General features: G+C 50.0%; 1 protein-coding gene and 1 long non-coding RNA gene across 4 annotated transcripts in view; one reads left to right on the forward strand and one right to left on the reverse strand.

Moving 5' to 3' along the window:
* The window catches only part of Rab11fip4 (RAB11 family interacting protein 4), a 106,553-nt gene that overhangs the window by 8,005 nt on the left and 73,879 nt on the right, over positions 1-24,669 (forward strand). For 2 of the 3 annotated variants that reach the window (XM_021176630.2, XM_021176628.2), the window contains exons 2-3: positions 20,604-20,691; positions 21,465-21,553. In XM_021176630.2, the coding sequence (XP_021032289.2) occupies positions 20,604-20,691; positions 21,465-21,553 (177 nt within the window). Of the gene's footprint in view, positions 1-7,979; positions 8,062-20,603; positions 20,692-21,464; positions 21,554-24,669 lie in introns of those variants that run through there. The other variant, XM_029483748.1, reaches the window with a different exon arrangement.
* Positions 7,765-24,204, reverse strand: LOC110304933. Its single transcript, XR_002379118.1, has 3 exons — positions 23,943-24,204; positions 16,752-16,813; positions 7,765-9,640 (listed from the first exon to the last, which is right to left on the reverse strand). It is a non-coding gene; the product is annotated as an uncharacterized LOC110304933 (long non-coding RNA).

Here is a 24,669-nt window from a genome sequence, read left to right on the forward strand (position 1 = left end):
GGTTGTGAGCCACCATGTGGTTGCTGGGAATTGAACTCAGGACCTCTGGAAGAGCAGTCAGTGCTCTTAACCGCTGAGCCATCTCTCCAGCCCCTGACTTAAAATTTTATAATAATCTTTTCAAAAAGGATTCATAAAGTATCAGTCAAGGCAATTTTTTGGAAGGCTAGCATAGACTTACTGTACCCTTCCCAGGGTGCCCTGGACTATGGAGGTGTCTCTAACGGCCCTCAGTCCCAGATGCCGCTGTCGCTTTCTGCGTGGTACTTTCCACTGCAGGCTCTCTTGTGCAAGGAACAGAGTTCTTCCAGCCTCCACTGCTGGTTTCTTTGAACAGGAAGAATAAGGAACAGACAGAACCATCTGTCACTGGCCTTTGTCTTTCTCCAATTCATCCTCCAGCAAACAGAGGTTCCAAGGGCTGAAGTGACTTGTGCAGGACCCATGAACACAGGTCCTGCTGGTTCCAAAGCTGCCTCCTTGCTGCCTGCAAGATCTGGGGTCTCAGGCTCTCAGAGGCCAGGGATGGGGAAACCACAGCAGAAGGCTTAACCTGGCTTTCTGAGCCTGGAGTGGCCTGGTTGGAAGCAGGACTAAGCGGAATTGGGTTGTGATCTGTGAGCCCTTTTGGAGCCCAGCAGCAACCTAAGTGTTCTGGGAAGACAGCCGGCCTCTGTGGAAGGCCCAGAGGCTGGAGGATTTGATGCTTGGGGTGGAAGAGGCTGCCAGTAACCACACCCTGTTCTGTAAAGTAGGCCAGAGAATGTGTTCTCGGGCTCCTCAGCACCTCTGCTTTCTCATGGCTTGCTCTCTGCTAGCAGCCTGTTCTGTTTATCCCACCTGCATCTCAGCTCTGGCCAAAGGGCCCTGCCTTCACGGGGGGGGGGGGGCACTGGCTGCAGGCATCTCCCCCCCCCCACTACAGGATTCCAAGAAATCACTGCTGAGGCCCCCTTGCTGCAGTGGGGCGCTCACTGCAGTGCCTGCCGGGTCCTACAAGTGACAGTTGTACTCTGTGCACTGGCTGTGTTTGAATGGGTGAGATGTCCTTTTATTTTTTCCATAGGCCTTTTCTAGAGCCTGCCCCATGTCACACTGGTGGCTACAGAGCCACAGAAGAACAGGGCATTCCTCTGCTTAGCTCCCTAATGTGGGCAGGAAGGCTAGGAGAGAAACCTGGGGTGGGGGGTATTTTTACATTGGGCATGTGTGCATGTGTGTGTGTGATTTGTAGTTGGGAACGGGGACGGCGTACAGCATGACGCTTCACTACATACGTGTACTGTGGAATGAGCCAATCAAGCTAATTAGCCTACTTCCTCCATTCTCAGCATTTCGGTTTAGTGAGAATATTGGAACTCACTCCTGACATATGCATAGTTATTTGCTGTAGCCACCTTGCAAAGCAGCAGAGGGTTAGAGCACAGTTCTCTTGTCTAACTGGACCCCTCCCCTCTCACCGTGATCCCTTTTGCTGGTGTAACCTGATGAGCTTGGACCCTGGCAGGATGGAGTCCCTGGGTGCAGCGCTCCCCAGAGGGTGGAAGGGTCCTGTGTCTGGAACCGAAGCCCAAAGGGAGGACTCCTGGGCTGTTCCCACTAGGCTGGGCCTCCTTTGTCCCTGCTCACTGTTCCGTGGACATGACTGCTAGCCAGAGGACTGGACCAAACTGGACTATGGTGTGGGTGTCTCAGAGCCCGGGGCCCCAAATGCATACTGCCAGCTATATTCCTTCTCCTGCTCTCAACGGTCAGGATTTAACCTAGGGCTCCAGCATGCTAGGCACAGTGACACCGAGCTAGGCCCTCAGCCCTACATTTTCATTTGTAACTACTGCCGTGGCTGTTGTTACTATATGTGTCTGTGTGTGCATGCCTGTATGTGTGCATGCATGCATTGCTGAGAACTTGGTCTAATATTGAGCTGTCCCCACCCCATCTACTAGGTTCGCCACCCCCCCATAAGTTCATGGATTCCTCCCTTTCCCATAGGCTATAGTCCAGGTCACTATCCTTTTTGATGCTTAAAGGTTTCTTTTGCTTTGATTTAGTATAGAATTGAAACATTTTGACATTTGATATAAAATTTTATTTATTTATGGTGCTAAGGATGGAACCCACAGATCCATATCCTGGTCCATCACTGCCTTGCTTTTTGTTATTGTTTTGTTTGAGACAGGGTCTCATGTGACCCCAGGCTGGCCTCAAACTGCAGCCAAGGATGACTCTGCTTCCAGTGCTCCTTTCTATACTGCCCAGGTGTGGGTATCACTGAGATGTGCCACGGGCTCTGCTTAGGTGCTGGGAGCTGAACCAAGGCTTTTACATGCTAGGTAACACTCTACCAACTGAGCCACAGAGTCAGCCCCTGTCAAAGAACTCCCTGAGGCTGGGGTTGTATCTCAGTAGTAGTGTGTTTGCCTAGCCTGTGTGACACTGGGGGTGTGATCCCCAGCACCACAAGGATGGATGGATGGATTGGTGGGTGGATGGATGGGGGGATGGGTGGGATGGGTGGATGGTGGATATGATGGATGGATGGATGGATGGAATGGATGGGTGGATAGATGAATGGATGGGTAGATGGATGGATGGGTAGATGGATGGGATGGATAGGATCGATGGGATGGGTGGATGGTGGATATGGGATGGTGGATATGATGGATGGATGGAATGGATGGGTAGATGGATGGATGGATGGGTGGGTGGGTGAGTGGGTGGATGGATGGGTAGATAGATCTCTGACATTCTCTAACACTTACAGAATTTATATCTATTTATAGATAAAGTCGAGCTGTGTCATCCAGGCTGACCATGAACTCATAATTCTCCTGCCTTAGCCTCCTAAATGCTGAGGTTATAGGTGTACACCACACTCCTGGTTTCATAAATAGATTTCAAAGTAAATAGCACTGTTTCAAGGGCTTTAATAAATATTGTATTCAACCCACTAACGTAGACAGCCCTTACTGTATATCCAGTCTTCCTCATGAGAACAAAGTACTAAAATGTAGTATCTTATGGGGCTGGAGAGATGGCTCAGCAGTTAAGAGTTCTTCCAGGGGACCTGGGTTCAACAACCAGCAATCACATGACAGCTTACAACTGTCTATAACTCCAGTTCCAGGGATCTGACACCTTCATACAGATATACATGCAGGCAAAACACCAATGCAGATGAAATAAAAATAAGTAAGTAATTTAAAAATTAGGATCTTAAAACTATGCTAAATTAATGTTAAGTGTTGAATGTGCTCTGTTACCACTAAGAATAAAGTACATTTTTCACTCTTTACTTATTTTTAAATTTATATTTTTCTTTTTAAGTGTATGGGTATTTTACCACGTACTGATAGAGTTCAGAAGAGGGCACCCAATCCCGTGAGAGTTACAGACAGCTGTGAACCACCATGTGGGTGCTGGGAATTGAACTCACCACCTCTGGAAGATCTTACTACATAGCCGTCCTGGCTTCAAACTCACAGAGATCAGCCTAACTATCAAATTAATGCTAGGATTAAAGGCATGTGTCATCACATCTGGCCCCATTATTATTATTTTTTAAACTTTTTGAAAAAGATTTATTTATGGCCGGGCAGTGGTGGCACACGCCTTTAATCCCAGCTCTTGGGAGGCAGAGGCAGGTGGATTTCTGAGTTTGAGGCCAGCCTGGTCTACAGAGTTCCAGGACAGCCAGGGCTACACAGAGAAACCCTGTCTGGGAAAAACAAACCAACAAACAAACAAACAAACAAACAAACAAAAGATTTATTTATTTATTTCATGTATGATGAGTACACTGTTGCTGTCTTCAGACACACCAGAAGAGGGCATCAGATCCCATTACAGATGGTTGTGAGACACCATGTGGTTGCTAGGAATTGAACTCAGGACCTCTGGAAGAGCAGTCAGTGCTCTTAACCACTGAGCCATCTCTCCAGCCCGCATTACTTTTTTAAGCTACATGTTAGCAGCATATAGGAATACAATTTATTTTTGTCAATGTATCTTTTATTTCACCACTAGCGTGAATTCACTTATTCTAGTAATTTTCTAGCTGATTTCCATGGATTTTTCTAGGTAAGCTTGTCCTCTTCAAAGGTAATTATTGCTTTTCTGTCTGAGGTGTGAGATAGAATGAGCATGGGAGATGTGTCCTTGTGGGAAAAGGAGAGGGGCATGTTGGGACATTGGCCACATGGCCTCATGCAGAATCAGGCGAGCAGGCCAGGTTAGGGCAGATAGCTGGGCACTGCTGCCTGAATGGCAGGCTGCGTTGGGCAGGAGGTGATGGATCCTGGAGTCTGAACATGGGCTGCTGCGGGTTAGGGGCTGATGTAGAAGGAAGAGGCCGGGCAATAAGCAGTCAGGACTCTTGGTTGCGGATCTAGTGAGACTCCAGCCCACAAACAAGACAACCTGGACAGAAGTGCAAAGAATGGGCCAGTGGATGCTGGCCTTTGCTGGCAAGGCATTATTAGCCTTGGGTTCAGAGTTGGCCTTGGGCATCCAGAACAGCTGTGCAGCCCAGCTCTGAGCTCTGCAGTGGTCTAGACTGCTGGTAGAGCCAGTAGGTGTAAGGTTCAGTGGGGCTGCCAGAATCGGGACTTTTCTTATCACATGTAAAGGGGTGGGCCTGAGAGATGGCTCAGCAGGTAGGGACACTTGTGTGGCACAGGTCTTACAACCCAAGTTTGATCCTTGGATTGTTCAAGGTGGCAGGAGAGAGTTGTCCTCTGACCTACACACACATAGTCAAGTGTGTGTGTGTGCACACACACACATAGTTAATTTTTAATGCATTGACTGTAGCATACCACCATTACATTATATTACATCACATTAGCAGCTGGCTTCTCAGCCCTGGTCTTCTTTGGTTTTATTGTAGAGCAGGAAGCTCATTGCTCTTCCAGAGGTCCTGAGTTCAATTCCCAGCAACCACATGGTGGCTCACAACCATCCATAATGGGATCTGATGCCCTCTTCTGGTGTGTCTGATAACAGCTACAGTGTACTCATATAAATAAATAAACCTTTAAAAAAAAAAGTTCGCTGAACATACTCCTGCCTACGGCTCTCACAGAAGTAGTCCAGGTTTGCCCGCCAGGTGGCATTGGGCAGAACCTACTTTCTGGCCTTGTCTGTGAGGTGGGGTGCCCTGTGGGGGATGGGGGGGCATTACTGTGCCTGTGACTGGAAGAGTGAGGGCAAGTGCTTGGCACAGGACAAAGTGGTGTGTCCGAAGCTCCTTGTTCTGGGAACTGTCACTGTGGACACTGTGACCTTAGGCACACTCAGAAGAGATGGTACCCTGGGATGAGGTGGTTAGGACTCTGGCCCCTGGGGACGGGACACTGTGGCCTTGTTTCCACTGTTGCTGTGCCGGCCGTATGACCCAGGTTGATGGTGGGGGTGATGTTGGTGGTGGTGATGGTGATGGTGATGGTGGTGATACCACTGCTCAGCACAGCAGATTTAGAGCAGCTCAAAGCACTGGTATAGTGCAGAAGAGACTGAGCTCTGGTGAGTTCTGACTTCCTCACTTCCTAACAAGCTGGGGGGGGGGGGGTAACCATTTCTCCTCAGTTTTCTCCTCAGTAAAAAATAGGCCTAACAATAGCAGCTACTCCATAGGCTTGTGGAGTATATCTGGAATGATTCAGGTAATGCTCTTAGGAGTACCGGGCTCAGAGCAGCTGCTCCTGTTGTCGGTTGTTATTGTGCCATTATTATCATTACTGTGACTCTGGGGACCTCACTTTAGGGAGCTTGCTGTGGTGGGCGGGGCTGGTAGTAGGTGAGCTATCACATCTCCAGAGGATGGAGTCTGCCCTGGGGTAGAGGTGCGGGTGATGACACAGCCCCTCTGCTTTTCTGTTGGATTCTGGGACCGTTCCCCTTCCCTGCCCCTAACGGCCCTGGAGTTGGCTCAGAGAACTTGAGTGTGTTCACAGACAGGGCCCTCAGCAAAGGCCATCCCTGCCACTCCCTGCCTGGCAGAGTCTAGCGCCGCTCAGCCTGGTTCCTCCCCAGGGATAGGATTCCGTAGGATATCCTGGGGAACTGAACACGCAGATGCCAGAGGTTCCCTGCTGGCTGCCAGGCTGAGAAGATCTGCGTTGGGATTTAGAACTGGCCTGTGCCCTCAGCCCAGAGGGCCCAGGTCTGAACACTTGCCTCTCTCCTGACCTGGAAGACCTAAGGCTTGTCTCATGGCTTGTCACCTCCACACCAGGCAGTCTGCAGCTCCGTCTTCTCTGGTACCTGGAACCTTCTTGCTTTTACCCTTCCCGCTCTGCCGCAGCCTCCAGTCCGCATGCCCACTTTGGGAAAGGAGATCTGAATTATGAATCAAGGCCTGAATCATGTATGAGGACTCTTGCCCCATTTGGTGTTGCAGTACCTGCTGGGGAAGGGTTTGCATCTGCAGAGAGCCCTTGGTTGAACAGACCTGAACTTTTTCTAGTCCCTAAGGAACTTCCCCAGTCGGCTTCAGTGCCTCTGGCTATGGAGAAAAAAAGGCAGTTACAAAGAGGCAGCCCTGGGCCTGACCCTGGTCCCCTGCTCTGACCAGGGCTGTAAGAGAGCTGCAGCCATATTGGGGAGTCCAAAGCTGCCAGCTTCTTCACTTAGGAAGTTGCTTGAACACAGAGCTCACCTAGAATCTGCCCTTCTGAGGCGTGTGTCAGGTATAGACTGGGAGGAGGCGGCCTTAAGAGTCTCTGGCAGCAGGGGATGGGCAGGTGGATTGCATGTCCTCACTAAGGACCTGAAACCCCTCTCACCCAACATGGCCGACTTAGTGTCGTGTGCAAAGCAGGACAGCAGTAAAGGGCAGCGCCCAGGACGTGAGGAATCCTGGTCCTTTGGAGGTCAGAGGAAGCTTCATGAGCAGGGACAGGGGGTGGGGGAGCCAGTGGAAGCTGACAGGCCTGTGTGTCTCAGACTGACTGATCCGAGAGGGCTGTGTGTGTGTGTGTGTGTGTGTACATATGTGTGTATGTATATGTGTATGTACATGTGTGTGTTTGTGTCTGTACTTTTGTATAGATGTGCGTGTGTACACACACACACACATACACACACACACATCCCCATGTTAAAGCCGACTGTCACATATTCCGGATCCTTTCTCTGTCGCTCCTCACTTCTCTTTCTTTCTCTAAGCTGATTAACTAGAACATTGCTGTCACAGAGAAGAGCAGTAAAGGACCTGAGGACACATTTCAGTTTACAACTGAGGACGCTAGGCAGACTGAACCTGCCGCACTTGCTGCAGCTCTTGTTACTCCTGGCAGTGTACGATTAGGACTTCTGTAAGAAGTGGAAGAGAGGGTTGGAGAGATGGCTCAGTGGTTAAGAGCACTGACTGCTCTTCCAGAGGTCCTGAGTTCAAATCCTACAACCACATGGTGGCTCACAACCATCTGTTGGGGATCCGATGCCCTCTTCTGGTGTGTCTGAAGACAGCTACAGTGTACTCATATACATAAAATAAATAAAAAATTCTGAAAAAAAAAAGTAGAAGAGAATTAAAAATTCCTGAAGAACATTTATACACACATCCAGACTGAAAATCTGCAACATCTTAAGTCTCTTGATTCTTTTTTCAAAAAAAAAAAATGTTGAGACAGGGTTTTTCTGTGTAGCCCTGGCTGTCCAACGTACCCCCTCAGTAGACCAAGGTGGCCTCAAACTCTTAGAGATCCACCTGACTCTGTCTCCCTCCCAAGTGCTGGGATTAAAAGAGTATGCCACCACTGCCCAGTTTGAACACTGTGTTTATTCTTTGTGAAGTTCATGTGATGTATTCTGATTATATTTACCTCCCCTCCCCTGACTCCTCCCAGATCCACTCAACTATGTGCCCTCTTTTTAAATTTTAAAAGTCTAATTTGTGCTACCCAAATACCCTTAGGTGGGGCCACCTCCTGCAGTGTTATCCCCCTCACCAGGGGTCACATGCTTAAAGCCGACTCCCCATCTCCTGGCTGCCGCCAATTGCAAGGCTTGTCTACGTCTCGGAGCATGAGCAAGTCTCTTGCATGCGGTCACAACCACGTGAGTTCATACATGCACCGGCTCTGTTGTGTGCAGAAGATGCTCTCTCTCTATGGTCACCCAGCGCCTCTGGCTCTTACAAGCCTCTACTCCCTCTTCTGAAATAATGTGTGAGCCTTGGGAGGACGGGTTGTGATACAGATGATCCAGTTAGGGCTCAGCACTCCACATTCTTCTATTCTCTACTCCTTAGCCAGTCCTGGGTCTCTGTGTTAATTGCCATTCGCTGCAAAAGATGAGGGCCAAGAGATTCACTAATCTAAGGGTACAGCCGTAAGTCCTTAGCAGTGGGTTTAGTACTTATTACACCTGACGCTCATTGTTGAGGCTAGGCTGGCTGGCACTGGATTACAGGCACACACTGCCACATCTGGCTGAGAGAAGGCTTTTCGTTGTGGTCATGCTGGGGTTGGAACGGCGCTTGTGCATGTTAAATGTATGCTCTACCACTAAGCTATGGCTCCAGCCTCTTGAGAACCACTTTTCCTGTGATAGACCTTGAGACTCCTAGAGACTGTGGCAAGGGGCTCAACCTTTCTGGGCACGGCTTGCTTCATGGACAGAACTAGGCTGGTAGCCCTCATTGTTTCACGGGCAGGCATGATGGATGGATGGATGGATGGATGGATGGATGGATGGATGGGCCAGCTTAATCTTTGCTTTCTTCATTGGTTTGAGATATCTTCTTGGTAACCTCAGCAGGGCCTAATTACTGAATCCATTACAGGACAGATAGGTTTCTGGAAATCGGCCCTGTGCTGGTTTGAAGGAGAATGGCTCCCATAGGCTCCTATGTTGGGATGCTTGGTCCCCAGTTGGCAGCACTGTTTGGGAAGGATTAGGACATGTGACTCTTGTTGAAGGAGGTGTAAAGCCCACAACAATCCCAGTTAACTCTCTCGGTCTCATGCTTGTGGATCAAGATGTGAGCTCGTGGCTGCGGCTCCAGTACCTGCTTATCAAGTGCCATGTTCCCCATCATGATGGCCGTGAACTCACTCTCTGGAATTGTGAGCCCCAAATAAACTCAAAGTTGCCTTGGTCATGTTGTCTTATCACCACAATACAGAAGTAAGTACCTAAGGCAGGCCCCTTTGGTCGATGGGCTGGTGGGGGCAGGTCCTTTGCCTGGCCTGTGGGCACTGAGGTTCCACTCAGGACCCCTGTGGAGTTTCAAGAGAACAGAAACCTTCTGGTGAACAGGACACCATTCCCCCAGAAGCCTTCCTAGGGGCCTGATTCCCACAGGATTCTTCATAAGCCCCTGCTCAAATCAATAGCTTTCAAGTCCAAAATTCTCCTTGGTCTCCATGGTTACAGTGCAAGTTGGCCTTTGCATCCTGGTCATTTCGCAGGAGAAAACCCCAGGCTCAAGGGGGCTGCAGTTTGTTTGTGTCTGGGTGGGTGGTGAGGCTATGGTCCTCCCTGAGAAACTCCCCGGTGGGCTCCCAGGACCTGTAACCTTTCCTTCATCATGTGGAGGAGCGGCGCCAGGGCTTCTGGCTGGAGCTGCCATAATTTGTTTTGCCTCAGAAGCTAAAACGTGATTTCCCAGAGGCTGTGAGCCCAATTGCAGCTTCTGAGGAAGAGAGGAAGGCATTTCATTTGAGTGTGGGAGAAACTCCAGCAAAGCCCTAGGATGAGCAGTGCCCCTCCAGCCACCCCAAGAATCAGCCGGGCATGGTGGCACACACACTCGGGAGGCAGAGGCAGGTAGATTTCTGAGTTCGAGGCCAGTCTGGTCTACAAAGTGAGTTCCAGGACAGCCAGGGCTACACAGAGAAACCCTGTCTCGAAAAACAAAAAACAAAAACAAACAAACAAACAAAAACAAAAGGATCAACAGTGTCCACAGAGGCCCTGACACTGGGCTGGAGGACACCAGAGACCACTTGCCCACGGTGTGACCCCTAGTGTGCCCCTCCCTTGGGGAAGCATTGTCCAAGTGTCCTTCTTCCCCTTGCAGGCTGAGCTCCCTGGTCCACAGCCAGGAAACAGTTCCCAGGGGTGCGCCCTGCCTTGCCCTCATTAATTCTTAACCTTCCTAAACCTTAAAAAACCAAAGCAAGTAGCGTGCATAGATTGGACCTGGCTTCAGAATTCAGGACTGGACCATCGATGTCAACTAGAACTCTGCTAGTCCAAGAATGGCTGGGATTGGCCTGGTGCTAGAAAGGCAGGCTCAAAAGGGAGGGCTGGGGATGTAGCTCAGTTGGTAGAATGCTTGTCTATCATACACAAAGCTCTGATTCCCTGCACTGCATGGAGACAGGCATAAACGGTGTACAGTAACAGGCAGCGCTAATCCTAAACACACCACAGGTAGACACAAGATAAGGAGTTCAAGGCCAAACTGGGCTACCTGAGACCCTGCCTCAAAATAAATATAAAATAAAAATAAAAATAAAAATAAAAAATGAGAAAGGAAAGGAAAAGACAAAGGGAAAGACCGAAAAGCAGCTTTACAAAGTGGGAACCTCCACCCAACCGATTGGTCGAGAGTCTCCCAGTCTCTGTCCTGTCAGCAGCTCAGTGTGGGGGTATCCATGTCTTTCCTCCCCACAGAGAAAACAGGGCGGTGGTGGCTGTGCCTTTGAGCTATCATGTACCCCGATGTACCCCGGGCCTCAAACTCAGCTGTCCGCACCCTGTGGACCTCAGCACATCTGGGGGCTGGTGATGGCTGAGTGACCGAGAGAAGAAGCTGTGTTTGTGGCCTTCCCTAAGGCAGGTCACTGAAGCCATAGGACAGAACCTTGTCCCTCACAGTCAGCCAGAGCCACCCGTGTCCTCTTGGTGGAGACAAGTTTCCTCTTCTGCCACCACTGCCCTTGCAGACGGGTCTGTGTCATCAGTGAGACAATGGAAGCCTGGCCAGGAGGGCCTTGTGTCTGAGAGTCCAGGGAACCTGGATTTGTGGTCAGGCAGACATGCCACCCTGGCCGACCAAAACCTGCCCGATGCCCCAGGTGCATTGGTCACCATCTCCTTGTCTATAGAGATTCAGGAAATGACCCCTAGGTGTCAACCTGGCCTCCCTGTGTCTGTCACACCAGAAGCAAACTTCCTTCTTTCCATCCCCACGTGGCCCTGGCTTCTCTTCTGGACCGGACTGGCCTCATTAAGCTCTCCCTGTCTTCTCCCCCTATACCTTCCAGCACCTTCCTAAGTACAAACCTGGGTCCTTGAGCCCCTGCTAATCACTACCCTCACCCCCAGCAGAGGGCATGGTGACTTCCTGGCCAGCTTCCCTGCCCTCTGTGTCCTCCAGCCACCAAAGCAGGTGCTGGACCCCCAACCAGCTGGTACCACTGCTGCCTGTCCTGAGCTCCTGTCCACCCTTCCCATGTCTTCTTGTTCTCCCCGCCTTTTCTCTGCTCCCCGGTACTCCCCACAACTGAATGTTTGCTGTGCCCATCCTTTAGGTCCAGCACAGTCACATCCACTGGCTGCCCCAGTGTGAAGTCCCAGCCCTCTGGGCTCTGCTTCCTTTAAATCCCCAAACATCCAGGAGGTGACCTTATGGCCTCTTCTGTCTTAATTACCCCTGAAATACCTTGAGCCTTCCCTTTTTTACTGTCCCCACCACCCTGCTGAGGTTCTTAAATGATCCAATTCCATTTTTAAATTCAGCGGATTGAAAACTCTTGTGAGAGGAAAAGGAAGGATTAGCCACCAGCCAGCCTGCAGCAGAGCAGTGTCTGCTGAGAGCAGCCTCTGAGGAGAGCCGCTCAGGGAGTTGGGACAGTGTTACTTCTCTAGAGCCTGCGTGTTTCTAAATCCCAGCAGATAATGAGGTGGAATTCAGAGGCTGAGTCATTGGCCTTTGCTCACACCACTGGTGAACGGAAGAGGGGGGATTCCAGCCCAGCTCTGTCTACCACAGAGACCTGGGGTAATATACGGCCCAGACGTGTGGGCTTGTGATCAGTCACCTCCTGTGGGCGTGTGATCAGTCACCACCTCCGTGCTTTTATGCTCTTCCCAAGGCTATTTTTATTTTACTCCTGATGTACAGCAGGACATCTGTCCTTTCCCTGGGGACTTCCTGGGAGCTTGTCATTCTCCCCGTGGAGCCGAAGAAACGTTTGCTGAAGGCAGGGACAGAGGACAGCCTACTTCAGGGGCCACCCACACCCCTGTCATTTTCATTACTATTCAGACACTAAACAAAGCTCTCGTGGGTGGCCAGAGGGACTCTCCACTGTAGCAGCTCAGACTGATTAAGGGGCCCCTGGTGACACCTGGACATGCTGGATGGAGTCTTGAAAGGGCTCCAGTCACAGCTTAGCTGAGGCTATACTACCCAGGACGGGTGGCCTGGGCCATCTTTCTTGATATCTTACCCTAGCCAGAGACGTCCCAATAGTCCTTCTTCACCACCTTAGCTCTTGAAATTTCCTTCCCTCCCCATCTTTTTCACCAACAGACCCTGGAAGGGGGAGGGGTGCTGTGCACACTCGAGTGTGCAGGCTCCAGCTCCTGTGCATAAGCAGGGAGGCCAGAGCAGGATGCCAGGTGGGTGTCCTGCTCTTCCTTATCCCTTTGAGGCAGGGTCTCTCCCTGAACCTAGAGCTAGACTGGTTGCCAGTAAGCCCCAGTGATCCCCCTGTCTGTACTCCCAACAGCACTGGGGGTGCACATGTAAGCCATACCCAGCTTTTTACAACACTGTTGCTAGGATCCAAGCTCAGGTCCATGAGTTGCAGTGGGTGTTCTTACCAGCCCCAGGAGAGTTTTCCATCAGGGACCCTCAGCTTTGGGAAGAAAAACCCATACATGGCTCAAATGCAGAGAAAAAAAAACCTGCCTGCCTCTGTGTCTGTGTGTGTGTGTGTGTTATGTTGAGAAAGCACAGCAGCTCTAGGGTAGCTTCCTAAAGTGGCTTGGAGGCATCACCCTTTGGGAAGCCTCCTTCCATTGATCTTCCCCAGTGTCACCCAAGGTGCATTCTCTCCAGGAAAGAGAGGGTAGAGAACCTTTCATGACTGGCTCACCCCTCCCCCATCAGAACCCCTGCAGAGTTCTCGCCCTGTCTCACCTCAGTGAACCGAGGTTTAACAGACATTTGCCTAAAGCAAACCCAGGTTTGGCTCAGTCTGCTCTTTCTGGCCCTAACTGAGGTATCCTGAGGCACCTGGTCAAACAGGGGTGGGTCAGGAGCAGAGGAGAGCAGCCTTCAGGACCTGCTTCAGGTCTTGCCATTATTTGTGGATATTGGTTGAGTCCTCCACAGGGCCCTGTGCCTTAGAGGGAGACACTGGCTTTTCTTCATTCCTTTCACTCGCTGTTACTCTGGTTTTCATCTCTTCCCTAACCTCGTGTGTACCCCCAAACAACCCTGGGGAGACATCCCAACTCTATAGACCCCCAAGGCTGCTGGTATTTAGTGTTATTCAGCGCTTCCATTTTTCCCAAAAAAGGAAACTGAGGCATAAAGAAAGAAGGTGTTCTCCAAGACTCCTGACCAAGTACCTTGATGGTGGAGCTGCAGGCAGCCCCCTCTGCCCATTCCTGCCAGGACCTGTTCCTCTACAGCTCCCACGAAGCAAGCACCTTTTCACCCAGCATCCTTGGCGAGCATGGTGCAACGTTCGTTATTCCTTGCTTAGGTATTGTCTTATTGATCCTGAGAGTCAGCACTGTAGATGTGTGAAAAACAGTCTTCTACTGGTAATGTGACTGCACAGACTCCAGTGTAGACACACAGACCACAATGCCCTGAGCATCCCACGGGGTGCAGGCTTTGGGAGCGGTGATTAGGAACTGACACCAGACTCTTCAGCCTGGCCTGAGGGTTAGGGACTGAGTGGCAGGACCCTCTTTGGAAACTCTTCCTTCTCTGTCTGCACCTGGCTCTGTGGGAACTCTTGCCTGGCTCCTCTCTCTGCCCTCCCTGAGAATTAGCAGGGAGGTCAGTGGCTGCCTGCACCCTTTGTCTTCTGGATGTCAGAACACAGGCCTTATTGTGTGCCTGGGAAAGTGGATAAACAAGCAGCTGGGCCTTTGGCCCTGAGGCCCCAGAGAAGGGCCAGAGCCCTCTGGGTGGGTGGCAGGGGGAAAGACTGGCCTGCAAAGAGAATAGAGTCCGGATGCTAAGGTGCTTCTGCCTCTGCCTCCTGACTCCTCTAATGTGGGGTGAGGCCAGAACAGGGAGAGGACAATGTGCTGTTTCTCTAGGCCAGTGCTTCTCAACCTTCCTAATGCTGCAACCCTTTAATGCCTCATGATGTGGTGAACCCCAACCATAAAATTATTTTCGTTGCAACTTCATAACTAATTTTGCTACTGTTGTGAGTTGTAATGCAAATAGTTTTGGAGACGAAGGTTTGGCAGAGGGGTCTTGACTAGGTTCACAGGTTGAAAACCACTCCTCTAGGCTGTTGAGAAGACTCTGAGGAAGAGGCCTGGAGGTTGTGTTGTTAGGACAAAGCACTGCAGCCAGCCTCCTGTCCTCAGACCCTGGGTAACCGTGACTGTCTCCTCCTCCCACCTCCTGAGTAACGATCTGACAAGGGTGCCACCACACCCAGTTCCTGCAGGGGATCTAACTCAGAGTGTCCCATTGCAGCTACACCCTAAGCATCTGGGCCTCGGAGCTCAGGGCCAGCCCTCCAGCTTTGCTTCAGCTAGCCCAGGCACCAGCCTTTGCTGGAGTCCCCCTCTCCCCAGCTCCCTTTGCCATTTGCTATCCCTATATGGTTCTCCTAGCCAGCTGCCAGCACCCTGACCACAGACAGGTACAGGGACCCATGCTACCCAAATCAAAAAACCCCAACAAACCTTTGATGAAACATGGAGCCGGGCGTGGTGGCGCATGCCTTTAATCCCAGCACTTGGGAGGCAGAGGCAGGCGGATTTCTGAGTTCGAGGCCAGCCTGGTCTACAAAGTGAGCTCCAGGACAGCCAGGGCTACACAGAGAAACCCTGTCTCGAAAAACCAAAAAAAAAAAAAAAAAAAAAAAAAAAAAAAAAAAAAAAAAAAAAACACACACACATGGAAACAGCTGGGTCATTTTAGAGTCAGTAACTTTGTTACCATGTTTTTCAGTACACAATGTTACCATCTTTTCCATTTGTGTGGTGAATAATTTTGGATTGTGTTCTGGGCATCTTGAAGACTAGAAGACTCTAGGTCTCATTAGATACCTCTGGGAAAATGTCAGCATAGTGTAGGTTTCTTTTTAATTAGGAAATTAGTCCAGTTAAGTTGAAGCCTAGCATCCCCACTTGCCCGCTCTGTAAGCAGCTGTTCTAACGTAGCCAATTCCGTTCCCAAAGCTGGTGCTGGGCTCTTCATTGCTTCTCCAAGGATGCACACCCACGGCCAGTCCACTATCTCCTTAGTCAGCTGCTCAGCTCTGAACTGACTTGTTTGTTCCTGTCTGCAGCTCAGGACTTCAGTCAGCCTCACACAAGGGTCTCCATCCACTCCCGAGCTCCGCCTTCTCAGGGTCCTGCCCTGCCCATTCCCCAGGGGCTCTTTTCCTAATTTCTCTCTCACCCCCTCAAACCCTCCTCTCTTCTCTGCCACCACTGCCACATACACGTGACTGTGTGGCTGCTGCCACCACTCAGCTTTGGGACCTAAGCTTGCCTTGTTGGAGAGACAGACAAACAGTCAGACAGACACACACACACATACACACAGAGGAAAAGGGAGAGAAAGAAATACCTAGGGCATTTTCCTTGTTTTTTGTTTTTTGACTCAGGTGGGACCCCTCTCCAGCTTTGCATCAGAAAGGTTTCTTTTAGATTTAGAGCCCCCTCTCTCCCCATCTGCTGCACAGGAAATAGAAGAGTAAAGATAATCCCCCAAATTCAAGGTTTTGTTTTCCCTTTGTTCACCCTGTGCAACCTTGGCTCTTTAGGTTCCCCACTTGGTGCTCCGACTGTGGTCTGTGGGAGAGACAGGATGTGGGGTGCTTGTGTAGCTTACCCAGAGCCAGGTGTCTTCTCGGGTTGGTTTTATTTGTGTTTGGGGAGGGGGTTGCTTTGAGGTCTCCCTGTGTGGACTAGGCTGGCTGGATCTAGTGACCATCCTGTTGGGGGTTACAGCACATGCCACCACACCCTTCTTCCCAGAGCTTTAATATTGGCATCTGAGTAGCAGGCTCGAAGTCTACAGTCTGGATGATGCTAGCAGCCAATCTTTCTTTAGCAGTTCAATGTCTTTTAACTATTCTTTCCTTTACTATTCCAGTTCTTCAGCAAGGGTTGCCTGTACTGGTACTAGATTTTCTGGTCAAAATTTCTTAACTTTGTTTTTTTTCTCTGGTCCAGAGCAAGGCCTGGAACTTATTATAAGTGATCAAAATTATTTCAATAGCAATAGTTACTGGGGGTTGTCTGGGCTCAGCTGCCTCCTCATGGTTTTAGGACCTTAACCCCAAACATCTGAGCCTAGTGTATTGTCCTCATCTGTAAAATGGGAATAAGAATATTATTCAGGACCCAGAAGCCTGTGAAGCTGGAGTAAGCCTGTCTATGGTGTGATCAAAAAGTGCCTGGCATAAAGGCAGTTGCTCTGCACTTACTTGATTCTTGGTAGGAAGGGCTAATGTTTTTTCACTACCTCTAAGTGCTGAAAGCCTGAGACCTTAGGGACAAAGGGCTGCTTGACCTTCACTGGCTTGCCAGGCCTGCGTGGAGAAGGTCTGGGAGGCAGCTGAGCTTGGGAGAGATCTTACCGGTAAGCTGACCACAGCTGGCTCACAGCATCACAGCATCTTTCCTTCAGAGACATGCGACTCTGGGGGATAGATGGAAGAAACCAGCCTGAAGAGAAGAGCAACAGAAATAGAAGGGGAAGCCTGGTAATTGAATGGTTCCCAATGTGAAAGGTCAGCGTTCCTCTGCCAGCAGAACCACCAGTTCCTCTGGCAGCATGCTGCTGGTCCAGCTGTGCGTGCCTCAGCTGTTCCATCACCCCTGCCAGCCCTGAGGCTTGCTCTTTCCTCTCATGGGAGCCGGAGGAGCCCGGGACTGCTGGGACTGCTGGCTCTCAGTGTTACCTGCTGTACTCCTTGGTGTGAGAGCGAGCCCCTGCCCCTTCCTGGAACTCAGCAGACACAGCGTTCTCTGAGACAGGATCTCTCTTGTAGCCTGACTTCAAATACAATCCTCCAGAAACTTTATATTTCTTTGACCATGTTGGGGAGAGAGGGCAGGGCTTGCACATACTCACAGAGTGTCACCTCAGCCAGAGCTGTCTTCACACGTGGGATGTAGGGGCTTTGAGTCGGTATTCCATGCACACAGGTGGCCCAGTAGAGGCCACACACTTGCAGAGGGCAGGGAAGCAGTAGAAAGCAGTTGCTGGTACTATAGGATCAGGAAGATCCTGTTCAGTAGCTGCCACTGCTGGTGACTGCCTAAATGGCTCAATTTCCCTGAGCCTCAGTGTCCTCAAATGTAACATGGGACTGTTACAGCAGCTACTGCTTAAATAGCTCAAAATGAGCCCTGATGAGCCTTGCAGGGATTTTTTTTCACCCATTTTTACGAAATACTGCTAAAGCCTTATTTAAAAAAAAAAAAACAAACAAACAAACAAAAAAACACTGTGTCGGGTGATGGTGACACATGCCTTTAATCCCAGTACTCGGGAGGCAGAGGCAGGCGGATCTCTGAGTTTGAGGACAGCCTGGTCTACAGAGCTAGTTCCAGGACAGCCAAAGCTATTTGGAGAAACCCTGCCTCAAAAAAACAAAACAAAACAGAACAGAACAGAACAAAAAACTCAAACCAAACCTAAACAAATGAGTAGATAGATAAGATAGATAGATAGACCATTGTAACCACTGTTGTGGTCTTTATGGATGCTAATTGTATGTGATATAAGAATTTACTAATTGGGGCTGGTGAGATGGCTCAGTGGGTAAGAGCCCCGAGTGCTCTTCCGAAGGTCCAGAGTTCTAATCCCAGCAACCACATGGTGGCTCACAACCATCCGTAACGAGATCTGGCGCCCTCTTCTGGAGTGTCTGAAGACAGCTACAGTGTACTTACATGTAATAAATAAATAAATCTTTAAAAAAAAAGAAAAAAGAATTTACTAATTACAATTTCCACAAAGCTGTCTTAGTAGTATACCTAGCCACTACCCTGGGACCACCACCCTCCTGAGCTCAGTGGAGGTAGCTGAAGAGAAGTGAGTCACTGTAGTTGTGAGCTCTTAACTGCAGGCTGGGTCACATCTCTGTGGACTGTATGAAGGTCCTTACAGCCTCACATCTCTGTCTGTCTGTCTGTCATCAGACACCCCAACCCCTACCTCTGAACTAGCTTTCTCTGGAAGCAGAGGATGGACAGCCTGCCCCAGTGATGTCCCCAGGTCCTAGGCATTAGGGATTAAAGACTCCCAGTCTGGTAGATTACAGAACCCTGCTGTCCCTCAGAGTGTGTGAGGTCGGAGCTTCTCTTCAGGCCATTGACACTCTGGAGTAGATGCCTTGGACTTGGCCTCAATTAAGGCATAGGCCTTGGCTTTGGACAGGGCTGTAGGGGTAAGATCCTAGAGGCTGGGGGTTGGGGTCAGTATGTCCCAGGCCCTCCTTACATTCATAGGCTCTCGGTTATAGCAAGGGAGGGGGCAGGAGGAGAGGATGGCCAGTGGAGCCATAGGTGAGCTCTCCGACAGTCTGCAGGTGGTACCTGGGCAGTACTATTCTCAGAAGCCCTGTCATTGCCTGGCAGTGTCAGCAGCTTCCTTGGTAGTGGGGATGGGAGCAGGGCAGGCAGCTGCAATGTTGGGGATGCTCTGTCCAGGCCTGAACTGGCAAAAAAACTCTTCCCTGTTACCTGACATCTACCACTCCATGGCAGCTGAGGGGAAGGACTGGGGCTTTCTCAGCTTTGGATAGTGCACAGCACTACGGGTCTCTCTGAACCTCAGCTATAGCATTCCCCTGAGAGTTGATATCTGGAGCCGAGGGATGCTCTACTAGGTAGGTACCAGGTTCAGAAACATCTTAGGACGTTGCATAGCTCCTGGGTTATCCCTCGGATCCAGCAGAGTAGGAAAGCTGGAAAGAGGTACAAAGCCAGAGCCACCATGCACAGGAGTGGAGAGTGGCCATGGTGGGAATTGTGCTCCCTGAAGCCCACCAAGCCAGCCCGTTGATGCTGGCTGCTGCAGTGACGGGGACTAGGTGCCCGCTGCAGCTGCCATGCTGGACAAGCATCCTGTGGATGTGCAGGGAAGACAGTGTGAGAGCAGATGAGTCTTCCCAGCAGCCTGTGCTCTGGCACACGTGACAAGCAGAGCGGGAGGGAGGGCAGACCCGGCTGTAATGATGCCAACAGGCACAGCAGTGACAGATCCCTACCCTGCATGTGAGTCTGCAGCCCAGCCAGAGGGGATTCCAGAAAGAGCTTGCCCTTGCTTTCTGAACCTTCCCCTGAGGAAGATACACACAGCTGTATCAGAAAAAAAAAAAAAAAAAAAAAAAAGTCTCGCCCTACCATGGACGACGTTTTCCGCAGATGGTGATGACTTGTGGGGAAGTTGCCTAAGGAGGTGCATGAGTATGCATGTGTGTATATGTGTGACTATGCATGTGCGTGTTCATGTGACCGTGTGTAACTAACCAGTTACCACCATCAACACCAGGCACGTAGGAGGTGCACAGTGGACAGCTGTTGAATGAGTGAGTGAGTGAATGAATGAATGAGTGTTAGGAAGGGCCGCTACTAAGGTACAAGCTAACTTGGAAGAAATGTCAAGAAGCTGAAGTACCTAGCTCCTTACTAATTTGCATACACAAGGCTGTGGGTTCAGTCCTCAGCATTGCATAAAGACAGGCGCAGTGATACATGCTTGCAATCCCAGCATTCTGGAGGTGGTGGCAGAAGGCTCTGAAGTTCAAGGTTATCCTTGGCTACCTAGCAACTTTGAAGCCAACCTGGGACAGATAAAATGCTGTTTCCACAAAAAAACCCAAAACCCAAACAACCAAACAAAAGTTGTTAGCCAGGCATGGCGGTGTATGCCTGTGATCTCAGCATTCAAAAGGCTGAGGCAGGAGAATTCAGTTTTAAGCGAGTCTGAGCTACATTGCCAGACCCTGTCTACAGGGTAGACAAACAGTGAACCTGACAGCAGTGTTGGCTTTCAGTGTGCTCTCTTTGGAGAGGCTGTAGGAGCATGCTCTGCACCCTTGAGGCCTCTTTACATTTTCCCACTTGAGTCTTTTTGTTTGTTTGTTTGTTTTGTTTTGTTTTTCGAGACAGGGTTTCTCTGTGTAGCCCTGGCTGTCCTGGAACTCACTCTGTAGACCAGGCTGGCCTCGAACTCAGAAATCTGCCTGTCTCTGCCTCCCAAGTGCTGGGATTAAAGGCGTGTGCCACCATCGCCCGGCCTCATTTGAGTCTTAATCAGAGAATGACATGATCCTAGAGGGAAAGACCACTTTGGGAACACTGGTGTCCTTTTGACCTAGTTGGCGAGACCCACCCACCTCCATTCCACCTTCTGCCTGGTGCCCTGGGCCCTTGGGGTGTCCAGGGTGCTTCAAGCATGTCCTCTTTCCTTCCCAAAGGTGGAAAAACTTGTGAAGTGTTTGGATCCCAATGACCTGGGGAGAATCAACTTCAAGGATTTTTGCCGCGGAGTATTCGCCATGAAAGGTGAGGTCCTTTTGGGAGCCCTGTCCAGATAGGAGGTCAGCACACAGGGGTATCAGAGCCCAGGGTGGGTCCCAGAAATGGGCTCTGTTCCTGGAGGAAGCTGGCTGCCATGTCTCTCTCCTCTTAGGGCTTCCTTATTTATTATCTGCCCTCTCTTCTCTGAGCCCTTCCTAACTCCTCCCTTTCTTTCCTCAATCCTCTCTCTCTCTTTTTTTTTTCTTCCAAAATTCCAAAGGCAGTTTTGAGAACTCACAGAATATTCAGTTTTTCTGTCAAGTTCCCCCAAGCCCCTGAGGAAATGAAGCTGAGGAAGCCCAGGTGCCCCTAAGATTTTCTGAAGGCATTTGTTTCTCTGGGCCAGCTTGAACCACACCTGCCCCATGCCTGTGCTGAGCAGGGGGTAGGAGCCTCCTGACCTCCTAAGAGTGGTCCTATCTAAGGCTTGGGGGTTGCTAGGGAACCTTGTGGGCGGCCCCTGTGCACGGAGGGAAGTACCTTTTAGCCCGGGGCTTCCCTGCGCCCAGCATGCTTCTGTATATGTGAGTGTCTCCTCTCTCTGTCCCCGCTGCGGTTCACCTCATGGAAGAAGTTCTTCTCATCAGGTGCCTTTCTGACATCTTGAGTGGGGCCCTGGACCAGGCTCATGCAGCTGGCCGTCTCCTCCCCTGCCACCTGTTCTTCCAGCTTTTCCCTCCAAGGCCCATTAGTCAGAAGAACAGCCTTGTGGACTGAGGCTCAGACCACTCACTGTCCGTTTATCTGTCTGTCCACAGGGTGTGAGGAGCTGCTGAAGGACGTGCTGTCGGTGGAGAGCGCAGGGACCCTGCCATGTTCTCCAGACATCCCAGACTATGTGGAGCAGGTAAGGGCCCCTGCCTCAGCACCTGCTGCCCTCTGCCACCCTCTGCATTTGCACCTGGGCTCAGCTTTGGAAGGTCTGGAAGGACTGGGCTTTCCACTAATGGTCTTCTGGCATCAAAGTCAAAAGACAACTACAGGATTGCTGAGTAAGGTAGCACCTGCCTCTAATCCTAATCCTCAGGAGGCTGAGGCAGGAGGATTGCCACAGGTTTGAGGCCAGCCTGGGCCACATAGCAAGACTGTCTCAAAATAATCAAGAAAAGAAAAAATATCACTTTGGAATCAGTATAGTGAAGCCCTTAGGAAGTCTAGTGTGTACACACACACACATACACACACACACTAAATATGTAATTAATTTTTTTTTATTTTAAAGTTAGTTTTCATAACCCAGTCTCTAGCCCCTCCTTCTGTCTAGAGGTGGGGAGTTGGAGGGTCTGAGAGTCCCAAGTGTGATATTTCTGTGACCAGCACCATCATGGGGCACCTAGAGGTAACCCCCTAAGTCATCTTAGTGACACAAACTCAGGTGTGGGTAGCAGGCAGTGGTTAGGCAAAAAAGCCACTCCTTTAGGGAAATACCAAGGCCTCCAGAGCTCTGTGCCTCTTTGCGTCCTGCCGATGTGGTAAGTGCCATGACCAGAACCAAGTTAGGGAGACCACAACGCAGTGCCAGCAGTCGTTCAAGGCAGGGACCTGGAGGCAGGAAGTGAAGCCAAGGCCATGGCGGTACCCTGCTTGCTGCTGTGCTCTCTGCTTCTGTGGAGCTAGCTTGGGGACAGCTGCCCTGGGCTGGACCCTCCACCATCAATAAGTAATAAGCTGTCTCACAGTCGTGCCCACACCTCAATCTGATGGAGGCAAATCTTCAGCTGAGGCTGTCCCTTCTTCCCAGGTGTGTCGGGCTGACAGCCAAGAGCAGCCATCATAGAGACCAGCTTCATTTTGTATTTGCATATATCCTTGGCTTTAGTTGACCTCTAGTCTTCCCACTCCCTCTGCTCCTCATACTCACATAAAGGTTCCTAGTTACACGTGTTCCGTTATTGCCTCTGCCCATTTCCCTTAAGGCCTCTCTTGTCCCTCTCTAGTTTCCTGGCTTCTATATACACTGGCTTCCACATAAATGCACAGTGTGTGTGTGTGTGTGTGTGTGTGTGTGTGTGTGTGTGTGTGTGTTTTAATTTATTCTGCTGTTATCGCCAAATGATCTGTTTATAATGCATTGGACGATTTTTGCAAGCACAGCTTTGTACCACAGGGACAGTTTAAGTGACACTATCCACAGTCTCCAGGGAACCTTCCGGCTGGATGAGGACTGTTTTGGTTTCTCACCCAAGTCAGCTCCAAAACCCCTCTGGCTCTGGGTAGTCCCTCATCACGAGGCCACCTCCCTGAGAAATGGAAGAAGCCTAGAGCCGTAGTATTCTGTGTGGCGGGCTTCTGCGGGGAGGAAGCTATATAAGGTGTCCGGTAATGCTGAGGGTGGCCAAACAGACTGTGTGAAAGCTAAGGCACTATTAAGAGACAAAAGTGTATCAATTCAGTTGACGATTGCAGTTATGCGGGCTGAGTATACCCTGGTGTTAGATTATTTACCTAGGTTCTCATAATTGAGCCTGATCAGATTGCGACATACTTTTGCGACAATGGTTCTCAGCCTTCCTAGTGCCAGGACCCTTTCCTCATGCTGTGGTGACCCCCTCCCCCTAACCATGAGGTTATTTTATTGCTACTTTATAGCTGTAGTTGTGTTACTGTTATGAATTGTCATGTAAATGTCTGATATACAGGATCTGATATGTGACCCCAAAGGGGTCAGAACCCACAGGTGAGAAACACTGACCTAGAAGATTGGGAAAGGCCATTCAGGGTGGGTGGGGGAGGGTGTTTTCAGAGAGGGTTAACTAAAAGGAGATGTGCCCTGGATATACAGGCCCCACCATCCTGTCAGAGGGAATGAAAGGACAAGAAAGGGAAAAGTCGGTAGATCAGGTTCACTACCACCACCACCACCACCACCACCACCACCACCATTACCACCATTACCACCACCATCACCACCCTGCCCTTTCCCACCATGAGGTATGACGCTTCTACCACACATTCCTACTGCCGTGTTACTCTGTCTTACCTCAGTCTCCAAGCAATGAATCCCAGTGAGACTCTGAAACCATGAGCCAAGATAAGTTCGTCCTCCCTCCTTTCCTCCCTCCCTCCCTTGCTTCCTCAAGTCCTTCATTGACAACAGGACTAACACAAGATCTAGGGCAGGAACAGGACAGTGGGTTTTGTAAGGTGGGAACAGTAACAGATCTGGTCGGTCATTCAGAGATTCACCATCTGACGATGGCTTAATTATAATACAACAGGGTTTATTAAATACTGACCAGGAAGCTGGAGAGATGGCTCAGAGGTTAAGAGCACTGGATATTTCTCCAGACGTCCTGATTTCAATTCCCAGCAACCACATGGTGGCTCATAACTATCTATAATGAAGTCTTCTGGCTTGCAGGCATACATGCAGGCAGAATCTGTATATATTATAAATAAATTAATTTAAAAAATATACTGGCCAAGACCATTTCTGAGACTCAAGCTCAGAGAATGGCCCCGAATTACATTAGTCAGGAGCTTATAAAGGCAAAACTCACGAGGCTACAAACTTCCTGTCTTTGTCCAACCAGGGGTAGGCATATATCCTGATGTACTTCCTGCCTATGTAACTCCTCCGCCTACTCATGATCAAGTGCATATCCTGTGCAGTTGGGGCAACCAAGCTTGTTTATAGAAGTGAAAATGTGCGGTTTGTTATCGTACATAAACTACAGCATTTCAGGAAGTTATCTGTCCTTGAGCAAGTCGACCTTACAAGTTACAGGCTTTTGTTTTGTTTTGTTTTGTTTTGTTTTGTTTTGTTTTGTTTTGTTTTGTTTTGTTTTTTAGAGACAGGGTTTCTCTGTGTAGCCCTGACTGTTCTGGAACTCCCTCTGTAGACCAGTATGGCCTCAAACTGACAGAGATCCCCCTGCCTCTGCCTCCTGATTAAAGGCATGCACTACCCCCTGGTGAAGCATTTCTGCTTTATATTTCTCTTAAGCACAGTAATTTAAACTT

The sequence above is a fragment of the Mus caroli genome, chromosome 11, assembly GCF_900094665.2.
Source record: "Mus caroli chromosome 11, CAROLI_EIJ_v1.1, whole genome shotgun sequence".
Classification (NCBI taxonomy): Eukaryota; Metazoa; Chordata; class Mammalia; order Rodentia; family Muridae; genus Mus; species Mus caroli.